The following is a 14,817-nucleotide window of genomic DNA, read 5'->3' on the forward strand; positions in this document are numbered from 1 at the left end:
ACCGTATCATAAAGCACGTTAGCTTTCTGAAGGCTAGCTGGGAATTTTCGGGAAGCTAGGACAAAGGCAGTGCCCCTCAGATCTGCACCCCCATTTTTCCTTCCCTCTCCTTTCCCCAAACACAGACACTTAGCAAAGGCTTTGCACTAATTTTGAAACAAGGATAGAATAAGAACTAAATCTCAAAATAAAAAGGAAAAGGAAAAGCAAACCCTTTATACTTAACTTCACCTTAAAGCAACTATTAGTTATGTTAGGCTTTCATCTTATTAGCTATGCTCACTTATTGTCAATATCTTTGAAAAAAACATGTAAGTATTAAACATTTTAAGGACCTTTCACAAACCAAATGACAGTAGGTTTTTATTAACATATCTTACAATGTTGATTATTCCTAGTTTTATAATTTCTGCTTAATTATAAAGATCAATTTAGCTTCCACAGTAATGTACTGTATTTAAATGATCATTCATACAAGGTATCACACCAGTACATTTTTTGAATAATATACACACACCACTCTAACTTGGACCTGTTATTTTTAAAAGTGGATTTATAAATGGGACTTAAAAAAGTTATGGGAAAAAAATTAAAGTTCTAGTTTAGCAGCATGCATGTATGTATTCAAGTACAATTTTCAACCAAGTGCTTTTTTAAAATTTACTGGTGACTAATTCACCAATATCAAAATAAACACTAAGAAACCCAAATTTTAATGTTAAGGCTAATATTTTCACTTCACATCCATATGCACAACCATAAAACATTCCATTTTAAATATGTAGTAATCAAAGTCTGAATACATTATACCATGTATATATAGCATCAGAGTTTCAAACTGTAGAATTATTCAAGTTCATGAATCCTGAAACAGTATTTACTAGAGATGTAAATTAGCATTTTGCTCTTCAACCACACTTACAAATGGTCTGGTATTCATAATGACTGAAGCAAAAAATATGACAGGCTGAAGTTATGATACATTATTTTATAAAGTAGCAATGAGTTGGAAAGGACAGCTATTTAGTTAAACAGAATCATTCTAGTCTTTCAGAAAGTTATCTTAATATTTTGGAAATATATATAAAAATAGCAAGCTATTTCCATGTAATTCATTGTAGAGCTATAGATAATTTTCTGACTTTTTGAACACATTTGAGTATGTACTATTCTGCTCTTCCTATTTTAATTCAAGACCATCATTTAATGTCCACTTGCATATTCTGTAATGGCATGTCATTCATGATTTTTAGAAGCTAGATCTGACTTTTTTATATTTTATCATTAGATATTTTTAGTTTATTTTTACATGTAAAAATGTAATTTCATATAACAAGCCATGTAAGTCCAAAAGACCAGGAACTGCTTGATAGCACTATGTATGAAACAATCATCAACTTAATTATTTGAAAGAAAAATTCTGGTAGCAATATAGAACATGCTTTTCTGTCACCTTCCTTCTCTACTAATATAGTGGGCATTAGCTCAACCATTCCCATTCTGACTGACCAAAAAACCCTACACACATAAGCTGCTTTTCACAGCAGCAGCAAAGAAGAATGCAGATGCATGGCTCATCCATGAGGGTCATCATCACTGAGCCTCCCCCAACGCTTTAGAAAACCACACAGAAATAGCAGTGATTACACTGAACAAGTACCTTATAGATGAACCTCTTGAGCTAAAAGGAAAGTTCCAAAACTCTGCTTCCTTTGTGAGGAAGTCTGAGCATTTCCAATCTGGTCATTTAAATAAAACTGTGGTTGGTAATAAAAGGTGGGCATGCACAGACTCAAAATCTGCTCTGTGTATGCTCCTACCACTGTTGATTTTATAGTCAAATCTACTGCTTACTACCTCCAGTAATTCATCCAATTGAAATGGAAAATTTCGATTTTTAAGGGCTCCTTCCCCCACCCACACATGTATCTCCCAAAATGTACTGTATTATATTAACAGCATCTATCTACTTATTTTACAACTATTTCAATTATTTACCTGGGGACAATATTTATGAAATTCCTGAGAATGAATTAAGTTTTCAGCAAAGCCTTAAACTTTTAACAGATTCCTCACAATAAGAAAAAAATTTTAAAGTTCTACTATTAGACCAACTTTTACTATACAATATTTCACATAAATCATGTTTTACATTTTTTCTAATTACATACAGCAAAAATCTCAAATCAACACAAGAATGGCAGAGGGAAAAGATGCATTGAAAATATGCAGATGCAAATTAAAACACACAGATATAAGAAGCAGTAAAACTTTAAATAAATCCCACTCTAAGTATCAATGAGTAGCTGATGTGCATTGCTGGGAGAATTAGCTTTAAATAATTTTGTCAAGTTGTGCTTCTTATTAATTGTAGATTTTCTGAAAATGACCACTAAAGAATGATTTAACTTGTAACTTATGTTCTCCAGATATTTAAAAAAAATTATTATACCATTAATGTGATTACCAAGCACCTAATTTTGGAAAGGCTTTATAATGTATGTGTTCTTCTTATCCCTCAGCAGAAGCATTAATCTCCCAAAGTAAGTTAAAGCTTATTGTTGGTAAATCCTCAATGAAAATGATGACACAATGCAATGCCGAGGTGCTGAGTCACAGTCCGTTGTAATGTGGACCCCATCTCTTATTGATGTGATCGAAGGTGTGAGAAATCCACTGTTGTTCAAGAACTTTGTATCTTTCCTTACAAATGTAGAGAGGCTTGCCTCGCCTAGAACAAAAAGGGGGGGAAGGTATTAAAAGCAATAAAATACAATGAAGATTTCACACACATTTTTTAAAATAGATTTTTCATGACAAAAAATTCACACAATAATTTATTTCATGTTTCCTTAGCATATCGATGAAGAAATGATCTCAAAAAGTAGAAATAGCTCTACGTTAGTGACTGTTAGTGACTGTCAGAATTTAATATAAAAAATATTATCATTGCGAAGCCAGAAATAGCACACAGCTTTTCCCGACCCGACCCGACCCAACCTCCGGGAAACACCGAGCACGCCATGCGCATCTCACCTCAGGTCCCGGTCCTCCTCTCCGTGAGCGTCCAGGTACACAGAGCCCCAGAGGCAGAAGCGGTGGCCGCGGATGATGATGATCACCGAGGCATTGATCAGAAGGAAAATCCCTGTTCCTGCACCACAGTTCTGGGAGTGCTAAAACATTCAAAATGTATCGGTTAGCTTCATAATCAAATGGACTTTTTATAAGAAAATCAAGACTCTCCTAGGTAAATTTATTCTAAATAAAACAAATATTTTTTAAAATTTTAGTAAGATGTCCCTATGTTAAATTTATAATCTCATTTCTAGCACTTTATTAATAATACATTGGGAGGCATTCAGATAAGGATCATCTAGAAGAGTAATTAAAATCCAGTCTAAACCTGGCTCAGAGGTCAGCACCTGCAACGGCAGGCACGACCACCGTTCCGCTGCGCGCCGCTCACAAGCAGCGGTGAAGGACAGTGGGAGCAGGAAAAGGAAGAAAAGTGTACTTAAGAAGAGTTGTACTCAAAACCTCAAGTGTTTTGTTTTCTTTCCCTTTTTTTTTTTTTTACTCCTCTACTGGATTAAAAAGAACAGAAACAAATGGGGACGAAAACGAAGAACAAAATCTTTATACATATTATTTTTTTCAAGGTGTAGTTAAACTTCTGGAGCTGTTGTGACCACATGTGCCATACTTCCACATGACGGGGGCTTCTGAGTTTCCATAAATTTTGTATTTTTTACTAATGCTTACCAGTACACATTCACAGTAACTTTGTTGCTTGCAGCAAAGTCCTTTCAGGCATACAAAAGTCCCACAAACCAGGCAAACGGCAGGGTCTTTAGGAACCTTAGTGCAGACACTGCAGGTTTTCCTGTGGTAGTACTGGAAAATGGTATTATAATTCTCAGGCAACTGGAGGAGGTGTGGCAATTTCCATCGTGATTCTTGGATAAGCAAGGCCTAAAACATTATCCAAAAATATTAATTAGTCCTATGTATTTAAATTACTAACACAAAATATTTATTTTCTAAAAGGACTTTTTTTTAAAGAATGGAAACTCGGTCTCCAAAAACTAGACTTATTTTCTTTATCAACACTCTTCTTATTTCCATTATACAAATGACTAAAATAGTACTTCAAAAATTACCACTACATTTTAATGTTTCCACTTAAAATATGATGCAAGATTTAGATTAAACACCCTTCAACACTTAAACATTTTATTACTTTAAAAGAAAAATATTAAATATAACTAAGCATGCATGGCAAGTGTATCTAGATATACTTGTTTTTAAACATGCTTTTAAAAAGTTATACTTTATTTTTAAAGCCAAGTTCTGATCTTTCTCAGTTAAACAAATAATTCTTTGGTTTTTCTTTAGGGAAGGTCATACTTTTAACTCATTATTTCTATTTCAATACTGACGTAAAATCTTCTTCTACCTCAAGCTAACTAACATCTTTTGTATCCATAAGCACTGGGGCTGTAACTCTTTATAAATTTGCTGCTTAAGTATTTTTAAAAATGCCAAGTTAGTTCAATTTCCCTACAGGGTATGCTTTATTGATTATTTGCAGGTGTGTAAAAATATTGGCAAGTAATAGCACTAATTTCTTTCCAGATGCTACTCCCTTAACGCTTAAGTAAAATGTAGTATCAACCTTTCATCTCAAGAAACTAGAGATGGCAGGCACCTCGTGATGACCATCTCATGTCCTACAGCCATAATCTAGCCCAATCAATGCAGTAACTAAGTAGCTAGCTTGGTCAGTTGGCCAGTGATTTCATGGATAAAGCAGCTTGGATGCAAGGACAAGGACCATACATGGGCATCCAGTGTGCTATTTGCCAGCACTCAGTGCTCAGTTTTGGAACCCCCAAAACTGCATATTCTGTAAAGGGTTGATCATATTGGAACCCTCCCCTCAGTGAAAGGGACAGGAGTTTGTTCTCAATAAACTTGATATTTGTCTAGATTAGGTTGTAAACTGTCCAGAAGCCCACACCACGTGGTCTCTAATCGAAGAATTTTCTTCTTAAAGAGAGATGTAAGGCAGTAAGTAGGTCTCTATGGAATTAACTGATCTTAGCATATACTCAATCACCTAAAAAAAATTACTGATCTTTTAAATAATAAACTACTCTGCTGATCAATTTTTCCGTGGCACCAGCAGGAGGAAGACACCTAGAGACTGAGGTGTACGCTCCCACAGAATGCAGTTTATGGTCTTAACAAGCAGCGTACATGCATTCTCTCACAGCTGGATCTGCACAGGTTCAGAAACTGGGGGGAGAGGAACGGTTGTGCTCTCTCTCTCATGATTTCATTGAAGAATTTAGTCTTTAACTTCTGTTTCCCTGCTATTTTAGATTCTTCTGAGGTTTTAGTACCATCCTAAGGAAGGTGTATACTACCCTCCACTGGGTTCCACTGAATTAGAAATGAAATGTCATCTAACCATTCTAGGTTCCCCTGCACCACCAGAAGAAAAGGGATCGCTTACCACATTGTTTGGAGGGATGGACCCTGGCTATTAAGAATAACAAAAATATTGCTATACAATTGGTAACAGTATGTTTGGAACTTAGAGACCCCTTACTTTCACAGTGCCCCCACTGTGTCCCAAGCTTGAAAGGTAAACATTTAACACAAAACTATTACGTATTACATAAGCAAGAGAGGACCAATCCCCAGGGGCCTGGACCTCTCAGAACCAAGTGTGAGCTACATCCTTGGTCAAACCAGTCCAACCAGGTGAGATGCTGGTCAAAGGAGGTGAAAGAGACAGCCATATATTTGATTATATATCATTATAGGTTTATGACTGGTTGTAAATTTTCTTGCTATCTGTGGCATATATTTTTCATTCCCTTTTCCTTTTTCTTACTATTGAATTCAGAGCAGGTGCTAATTAAAATTTTCTAGACCACTGGGGGTGTGAGAACAACAAATCACAAAGGGAACAGACATCTCCCAGAGCCTCTAGATAGGGAGGCCCGATGACAGAGCTGTCCCATGTGACTTCGGGCTGCACATTTGGAAAAGCGGTAGCTGCATCTGTGGCTGTATCAGTGATGTGATGGTTACTTCACTTTGAACAGAGGAAGAAGTGAAACTCTACAAATGAGAAGGATGTCTATGTGCCGGGCAGATAAGACGTGGATGTAGTCAGCTACCAGTGTTTTTTCTTTTCCATTTGTCTGACTTCCTTATCTGCATTCTTACATTAATAGTATTACAAGTTCTTTTGGAACAAAAATAACCTCTTCCCCTGCTCCATACAAGATCCTTCCCCACCACAGGGGTGAACATATGATGCAGATCACTCAGATTCTCTCTCCCAGGAGTCTGAATCTTGAGCGCACATACACAGGAAAGAAAAGTGGTGGAGGCAGAGTCACCCAGTAGTAGCACTTCAGGGAAAACAGACGTCAGGTCTGCTGCCAAACCGTCTGTCTGTCTGCAGCCAAAGACTCAGCTGATACACAACACTGGAACACTAATTAATACTATCTTTCACTCATCCACTGTTCATCTTGCTAAGTCCCTCTATTCAAATGTAAAATTCCTGGTAAACAATATCTGGTGTCTGGGGTCCCGGTCGGTGTTAGACACAGAACAGAGACAGAGACAGAGATGTAGACCAGATGGTGATGCAGTCAAATACCTTGTAAAAATTCTGCATACATAGACATATGTAAGTAAATGTCTACTGTTCTGACTCTAAAACAATTATCTCTCAATTTTACAAAAAGATAAAATATTTTTAATGATAAATCTTTGTTCTCTATCAATATCCACACCAACAACCAGTCATATAAAATGTAGACCTGCTCTTATGTTATCACATAAGTTCATTTTTATCTATTGCTTAACCCATGGCTCATATGAAGACAAAAAATTCTAAGTATGCTCATCCCTTTTTCTCCTGTACTGGTTCTACAATTATACCCATCTCTTACTCCAAGTCATTCCTCATAGGTTCTCAAACATCAAAATATAATTTCAGATTGTAGCTATAATCTGTGAATAAAAAAATTACTAGACAGGAAAAAGATTTTCATATATAATATACAAGGTTCAATTACCTTCTTGACTTTCCCTTTTCCTTTTAAAAAAGGTATAAAATGAAAAATTATCTCTTTAAGGATTTCAACAAAAACCAGAAATGAACAAAAGAGACATTTAGTATTTATGCTTACCTTGCCTTTATTATTCATTTAAATATTTTGAAAATGAAGTCTAGTCTGACACCTCCATCTGAGATACTAATCTTTTATTTCCCCTTTGATGTTAACATTAAAATTCTCATTTTCCCTGAAACTTGGCTCCCCTTTCATCAGTTCTGTTTCTGACAATGACATCCTCCCACCACTAATTGTTCCACAAGTATGTATTAGGTCACTAGTCTATATCAGGCACTTTATAAGAACTAGGGATTAAAAATAAATAACTTCTGTTTTGTGGAGCCTCAACTCAGATGAAACAAACAAAGTGATAAACATGGCAACTGTAAGAGACAGTAGTGGCAAAAGTACTGTCATAAAACAGAGGGAGGAGGTTAGGACTTCAAAGGAAGATGGACTATCAGATAAGGTTTTAGAGAAGGGTAACATTTATCTTAGCAAAACCTTGAAAGGTGATTAATTCAACAGGAGAAGGGTAGGAAGGTTGCTTTAGATAAAAGGAAGAGCAGTGAGCTGTTTTGAGCAAGGTTGTGGGCAGGGGAGTGGCAGAGAACAAGGTCTGAAAGGCAAGCAAGATGGTGAAAATCTCTGAATGCTAGGCAAGGAGCACAGATCTTCATCCAATGTCAATGTGGCCATCACCAGTGGTGTTTAAGCAGGAGCAGGTTCCTATCAGAACTATGTATACATTACCATTCTTCTAGTGATTTGGGTTCAAGATCTTAAAATCCTGTATATCTTTCCACCAAGACCTATATGTTTTTCTCAAATGTCTCTTGCATTGGTTACATTCTAATTTTTACTAACAGAACAATAGTAAAGATTTTCTTCATCACCTAAATAATAATCTCTGGTTTCCCTCTCTGCTTACTTCAATTTACTTGCTAAAAAACCACCAGATTACCTCCATAAAAGACTACTTTCGTTCTGGCGGGTATGGCTCAGTGGATTGAGTGCTGGCCTGTGAACCAATGGTCATTGGTTCAATTCCCAGTCAGGGCACATGCCTGGGTTGCAGGCCAGGTCCCCAGTGGGGGTACGTGAGAGGCAACCACACACTGATGTTTCTCTCCCTTTCTGCTTCCCTTCCCCCCTCTCTAAAAATAAATAAATAAAATCTTCAAAAAAAGACTACTTTCATCATATTATGCCATTTCTCACAAACTGCAGGTCCAACTATAGAAAAAATCTGAGCACCAAACCACAGCATTCAACTGCCCACTGCTGCCCTCAGTCTCCAACACAAAACCTGTCACCCGCTTGGTGGGCAGCTCTGGTCCAGCACATTTAAAAGTTAAAGATGTGACCTTTTAGATCTCCTAGTCCCAATCTTTGATTTTTATATGACAGTTCTCTTTCCAATAAGCTTACAAGTTCCTCATCTATCTCAGAATTCCTTTGTACCTTCCAAGACTAATGCTGTGATTATTTCAGGATTCAATAAAAACCTGGCAACCTAAACCTAAAAGTGACATAGTAACACCTTAGCTTTGTTGACTGAAATGTTTCTGCTTTTACACTCATAACAAATATTATGCAAGTAAATAGTTTTCAATATAATTAGCTTAATAAATGCTTCCAGGAATAGATGACCTGAAATTTTAAATTCTTCATTATCCTCTTACCTATCAGTACACCTCCACTATAGCAAGTGAGAACTGTTCCTTTTACATACCTTCCCTTGTTCTGCGTGTCTTTCAGTAAATGCATTTATCTCAGAGCACCACTGAGATATGATACTGAGTGCTGGAACTGGCCACTCCAGGCAGGAGGCACTGATGAAGGGGTGGTCGGTTTGGTAAAATGTTGGCAGAAGTCCCAGGCAGCTGGAAAGAACGGAAAATTCTTCTTCTTCCTTTAAGACATGAAATAGAAAATTCTCAAGACATTTTCATCAAGAACATTTCCCCCTTTCAATATTTTAAGTGTCATTCTCATCAATTCCTTTTGGATAGTAAGAAAACTTTCTTGACTGAGTCAATTACAGAACACTAAAGGGGGAGCAGAGAAGAGAGACACACATCTGTTCCCAGCTGTTACAGCCAAATATCCCCATATTTCTTTGAAATGTAACTTCTAAGTGCCATGGCATCTGCTTCTTTTATACATTTATTTTTTAAATAGTGTTGCCACATATCTGATGAGTACAGTCTACAGAACCCAGTTACTCCTTGAGAGCAAATGTTAATTTGGGGCAAGGGAAAAGGGACTTTCGGTTTAAAAGTTATAGTAGCTATCAGGGTGGATGAAGGGCAAGAGTCAAATCATGGAATTCATGAAAGGCAGTGCTAAATAATTTGCCTAGATCCCGAATAAGTGTGAAACAAAGTCAGTTTTGACAGGTGGAGGGAGTTTTTTAAAATTTTAGAGATCTAAGTACCAGGCAATCTGAAGCGCTCTTCAGTATAACAGAACCAAAGTAATCAGTCATCCAAAGACTCACATTTTGAAAGGTCATTTTTAAGGAGTTTCATAGTCTCATAAACACCAAAATACACTCCCCAAATCTTTATTTAATTGAAAAACCATCTCTGAAAGTATGTGTACTTTCCCCTGTCCACTGGATCAATTCCTATCATCCTTCAAATTCCAGCTCCCCAGGAAAGATTCCTCTGACCCACTTAATGAAACATCAGATTACCATTCAGATAAAATCAGTCCTTCTACACCTTGTAAACAGCACTTCTGCTCTTGGATGTTTTCTATTAGTGACTTTAAAAATAAACAGGCTTTCCTTTAAGACTGTGGGAGTGGTAACTGGGAGTGGGAGATCTGCCCTCCCAGGGCTTGGCGTACAGGAGAAATTCAACCAACATCTCTGCAAAATCAAACTATGTAGATTAAGTACAAAATCCTGAAATGTTACAAAGATGAAATAAAGATGAAAAAGCAAAATAATATGACAGCAAAATAATGTTATTTTTTAAAATCTCTAGGAATGAGGCCACAAATCCCCCATTCATATAGCTACATAAAGAAGGCATTTTTAAAAACAAATTTATTGAGGTACAATTTACATAACCATAAAATGTAGTACTAACCTTAAGTGTAGTCTGATAAATTTTGGTAAAAGTATAGTCATATAACCACTGCTACAATAAAATTTTAGAACAATCCCTCCCCCCAAAAATAATTCCTTTGGGCCCCTATGCAATCAATTCCAGCCCCTTCTGGTCCAAGCAACAACTGATGTACTTTCCGTCCTTATAATTTTGGATTTTAAAAAAATTTCATATAAGTGAAACCATATAGTATATAGTCCTCTGTGCTTGGCTTCTTTCACTTAGCATAATATTTTGAGATTTATTCATTTTATAGTGTGTATCAGTAGTCCATTCCTTTTTATTACGGAGTAGTATTCTACTATATGAATAGACCACATTTTTTTCACGCATTCACTTGTTGAAGGACTTCTGGGTTGTTTCCAGTTTGTTTTTTTAAAGATTTTATTTATTTATTTTAGACAGAGGAGAAGGGAGGGAGAAAGAGAGGGAGAGAAACATCAATGTGTGGTTGTCTCTTGTGCGCCTGTCTCTAGTGGGGACCTGGCCTGCAACCCAGGCATGTGCTGTCACTGGGAATTGAACCAGCAACCTTAGATCACAGACCAGTGGCTCAATCTATTGAGCCACACCACCCACGGCTGTTTCCAGTTTTTGACTACTACAAATGAGGCTGTTATGACCATTTAAAAGTATTTATGTGGACATAAGCTTTCATGTCTTTTGGTATAGAATCACTGTGTTGTATAGTAAGTATATGCTTTATTTTTTTAAGATACTGCCAAAGTTTTTCCAAATTTGACTATACTTTTTGTATCCCCACAAGCAAAGAATGAGAGTTCTAGGTAACTCAAACTTTTCAGGAACACTTGTAATGTTAATCTGTATTCCTCTAAATCAACAACAATGTTGAACATTTTTTCATGTATTTATTGGTCACTGATATATTCTTATAAGAAGTGCTTGTTCAAATATTTTTGGCCCACTTTGTGTTGAATTTTTTGTCTTCTTATTGAGTTGTAAGAGTCCTGATATATTCTGGATATAAGTCCTTTCTCAATATATTTTTAAAAACTGAGATATACTTCATATACCATAAAAGTCACCCCTTTAAAGCATATAGTTTGGTGGAGTTTGGTATATTTACAAAATTGTGTGACTGTTACCACTATCTAATGTCAGAATATTTTCAACAACTTATTGTAAATAACATTATTTTCTTAACTTCATTTCCATATTGCTCACTGCTAGTGCAGGAAACACGACCAGTTGTTTTACACGTTTGTCACACACTCTACAGCCTTGCTCAACAGGTTTACTAGCTCTGATAGTTTTTATGGAGATTCCTTATGATTTTTCACATACAAAATCATCTAATTTGTAAACAAAGATTATTTTACCTCTCCCTTTCCAATCTCGATGCCTTTTATTTCTCTTTTTTACCTAACTGCTTTTTCTTGAACCTCCAATCCAATGCTGAAAATAAATTATGAGGAGAGACATCGTTGCCTTTCTCCTGATCTACCGGGACAAGCTTTTCATCTTTCACTATTACGACGTTAATATGGGGTTTTCATAGATGCCCTTTACCAGCTTAAGGAAATTCCCTTCTATGCCTTGCTTTGTAATGTTTTTATCATGAAAAGGTGTTAGATTTTGTCAAATGCTTTTTCTTTGACTGAGATGATCATAGGCTTAAAAAAAATCTACTCAATTAATATGTAGAATTAAACTAATTGATGATTTTTGTTGTGGAACCAACTGAGTATTCCTAGGACAAATCCATTTGGTCATGGAGTAGTTCCTTTCTCTTGCTAACATTTTATCAAGGCTTATGCTTCCATGTTCACGAGAGATAGGTGTTTGTAGTTTTACCCTGGTTTGGGTATCAGAGTAAGATTGGACTCATAAAATGGGTTTGCAGTGTTCCTTCTTCCTGTTTTCTGAAAGAATTTGGATAGTACTGATACAACTTCTTCCTTAAATGTTTCATAGAATTCACCATGACATTATCTTTGTTGTTACAAAGTTGACTTCTCTTCCTTTGGAAAAAACAATTACAGAATTTTAATAACTAAAATCAATTTTCTTATTTGATATAGATCTACTAAAAATTTTCTATTTCCTCCTGAGTCAGTTTTAGTAATTTGTGTCTTTCAAGGAATTTCTCCATTTCATCTACATTATCAAATCTGTTAGTAAATGTTACAATATTCTCTTATGGGGGGATGGAGGGATATTTCCTCCATCACTGGTACTGGATGGAGGAAATTAATTTGTACCTTCTCTTTCTTGTCTAATCAATCTAGTAAAGAGTCTGACTCCTGGGTGTGATTTCTCAGGCCTAACTTAGGCGATTACAAAGGTTTTACTTTACAGGCCTTATGGGTAAAAGCTGCCCTCCCAACACCACACTTAGTGCACAGCCAACGACAGTCTTTGAAGAGACTTGCAGTCAAGGTCTCAAGACACCCCTGGTCAGTCAAGCTCTCACATGTTTACAGCCCTAGCCCTGGTGCCTTTACTCCCAGGCCCCTTTATCTGAAGACGTGGGCAGGAGTCTTTCCGATGCCTCTGTTGAGGCCATCTTTTAGAAAGAAGAAGAGGAAACCTTAAAGACACATTTCCATATTCTGACTCAATACCCAGTACTTCCCCCCTATCTCTCCCACCTCACCCCCTCTCCACCTCGGAGTCCATAAAACTGCCAGAGCTTTTTGTTTGGGGCCCTCTCAAGAGATCCCACATCTGCAGACCCATGTGATCTTCAACTGGTGTGCCATTTCCATGAATGGAATGGGGGCAGGGAGATTGGTGTTTTCTCTGGGTTTAGTCACTAGCTTATACCATGACAGTAAGTGGTTAAAGTTTTAACTCTTTTATTTTTGGCTTGTTGCTTTAATCAGCTACTCTAACACCTAGCAGCTCAATTCTCTTTCCCAGTTCAGCTAAGTTCTTGACATTTAGGTTTATCTATTTTATTGATCTCTTATGAACCAGATTTTGGACTTGATGACTTTTTTTCTCCTGTTTCTCCTACTTTTTCCTTTCTATTCTGATTTTTGTAATTTCCTTTCTTATACTTGTTCTGAGTCTAATTTGCTCTATTTCTAGCCCTGTAAAGTAGAAATTTAGATAATTCTAGACCGTTCTTATTTTTAAATGTAAGCATTCAAAGATATTTCACTCCAAGAACTACTTTAGTTGCATCCCATAATTTTGCTATGTTGTTTTCATTTTCACTCAGTTTTAGTATTTTCTAATTCCCTTGTAGTTTCTTCTTTGATACACAAGTTATTTAGAAGTGTGTTGCTTAATTCCCATATATTTGGAGATTTCCATATTTCCTTCTGTTACTGGCTTCTAATTTAATTCCATATTATTGTCAGGGAATACATAATTTCCATCCTTTTAAATTTATTGATGTTTGTTTTATGGGTTGGCATATGGTATATTCTAGTGAATGTTCCATGTGCCCTTGTGAAAAATATACATTCTGCTATTACTTGGTGAAATATTCTATAGATGTCAATGATATCAAGTTGATTGACAGTATTTTCCTGGTCCCATTTATTTACAACTACTATATTGTCTTGTTCTATTTAGAGAGGGTATTTATTTTCTAATGCAAGGCATAAAAATAACAAGACAATAGAAACCACCAATGGTAGAAAAAGAGCAACATTTTTTCATCTTCTTAATGATGGAAAATCCAACAATGGATAAAAATTAACAAAGATCTACATAAATGCATTTTTCCCTGGGATTCATAGGCTACTTCAAGATTGTCTGGCCTCTCTTATGAAGCAGACCTTGAGTCCAAATGTGGGTCACTAAAATAAGAGAAACCTAACTGAGAAAAAACTTGTGAAAGAAAAAAAAAATTCTCATTCCTCTACCATTTGACTTGGACACAATAGATGAGAGTGGCAGATTATTCTAAGCAAAGAAAAACTCATGAGATACTTATTTAAGATTAGATAAATTGTTTTCCTGATTGTCTTCATTTTCTAATTTTTTAAAAAAAGTAGTACGTAGCAAGTAGGTCGCAGTAAAGAAAATATAATGACTCCTAAATAGGGAAAATGCTCAGCCTTAAAAGAAATGCAAATTAAAACTACACTGAGCCCTGGCTGGGTAGCTCCATTTGTTGGGGTGTCATCCTGTGCACCAAAAGGCAGTGGGTTCAACCCCCCAGTCAGGGCACATACAGGAAGTAACCAGGAGGCAGCACATCAATGTTTTTTCACATCAATGTTTCTCTCTCTCCCTTCCTCTCTCTGAAAAATCAATAAACACATTCTCAGGTGAGAATTGAAAAAAAAAAAAAACTACACTGAGACATAGTTTACCTAGTAAAAGCATCTAAAAGTAAAGATACATGCGGTAGTTTGATGACACTCTAAGGAGACACAAGTAGAGGAAAACTCTCGCACATTACTGGTGTTAAACCTAACTGGCACAACTTCAGTGAAGGGCTGTTTGGTAACAGCCATCAAAAGTACAAAAGTATGTGAGTGCTGACACAGCAAATCACTTCTACAAATTTATCCTACAAACACAATCAAATCATGCAAAATAATTCACATGTACTATTATTCACTGTGGTA

General features: G+C 36.2%; 1 protein-coding gene across 6 annotated transcripts in view; it reads right to left on the reverse strand.

The window, feature by feature from the left end:
- Positions 1–336: 336 nt before the first annotated feature.
- UBR3 (ubiquitin protein ligase E3 component n-recognin 3) overlaps positions 337–14,817 on the reverse strand; it is a 203,918-nt gene continuing 189,437 nt past the window's right edge. For all 6 annotated transcript variants that reach the window (XM_036023319.1, XM_036023318.1, XM_036023323.1 and 3 more), the window contains 4 exons: positions 8,881–9,060; positions 3,766–3,975; positions 3,037–3,176; positions 337–2,731 (listed from right to left, as the gene is read on the reverse strand). In XM_036023319.1, the coding sequence (XP_035879212.1) occupies positions 2,614–2,731; positions 3,037–3,176; positions 3,766–3,975; positions 8,881–9,060 (648 nt within the window). In that variant the 3' untranslated portion in view covers positions 337–2,613. The remainder of the gene's footprint in view (positions 2,732–3,036; positions 3,177–3,765; positions 3,976–8,880; positions 9,061–14,817) is intronic.

Source organism: Phyllostomus discolor, chromosome 4 (assembly GCF_004126475.2).
Source record: "Phyllostomus discolor isolate MPI-MPIP mPhyDis1 chromosome 4, mPhyDis1.pri.v3, whole genome shotgun sequence".
Classification (NCBI taxonomy): Eukaryota; Metazoa; Chordata; class Mammalia; order Chiroptera; family Phyllostomidae; genus Phyllostomus; species Phyllostomus discolor.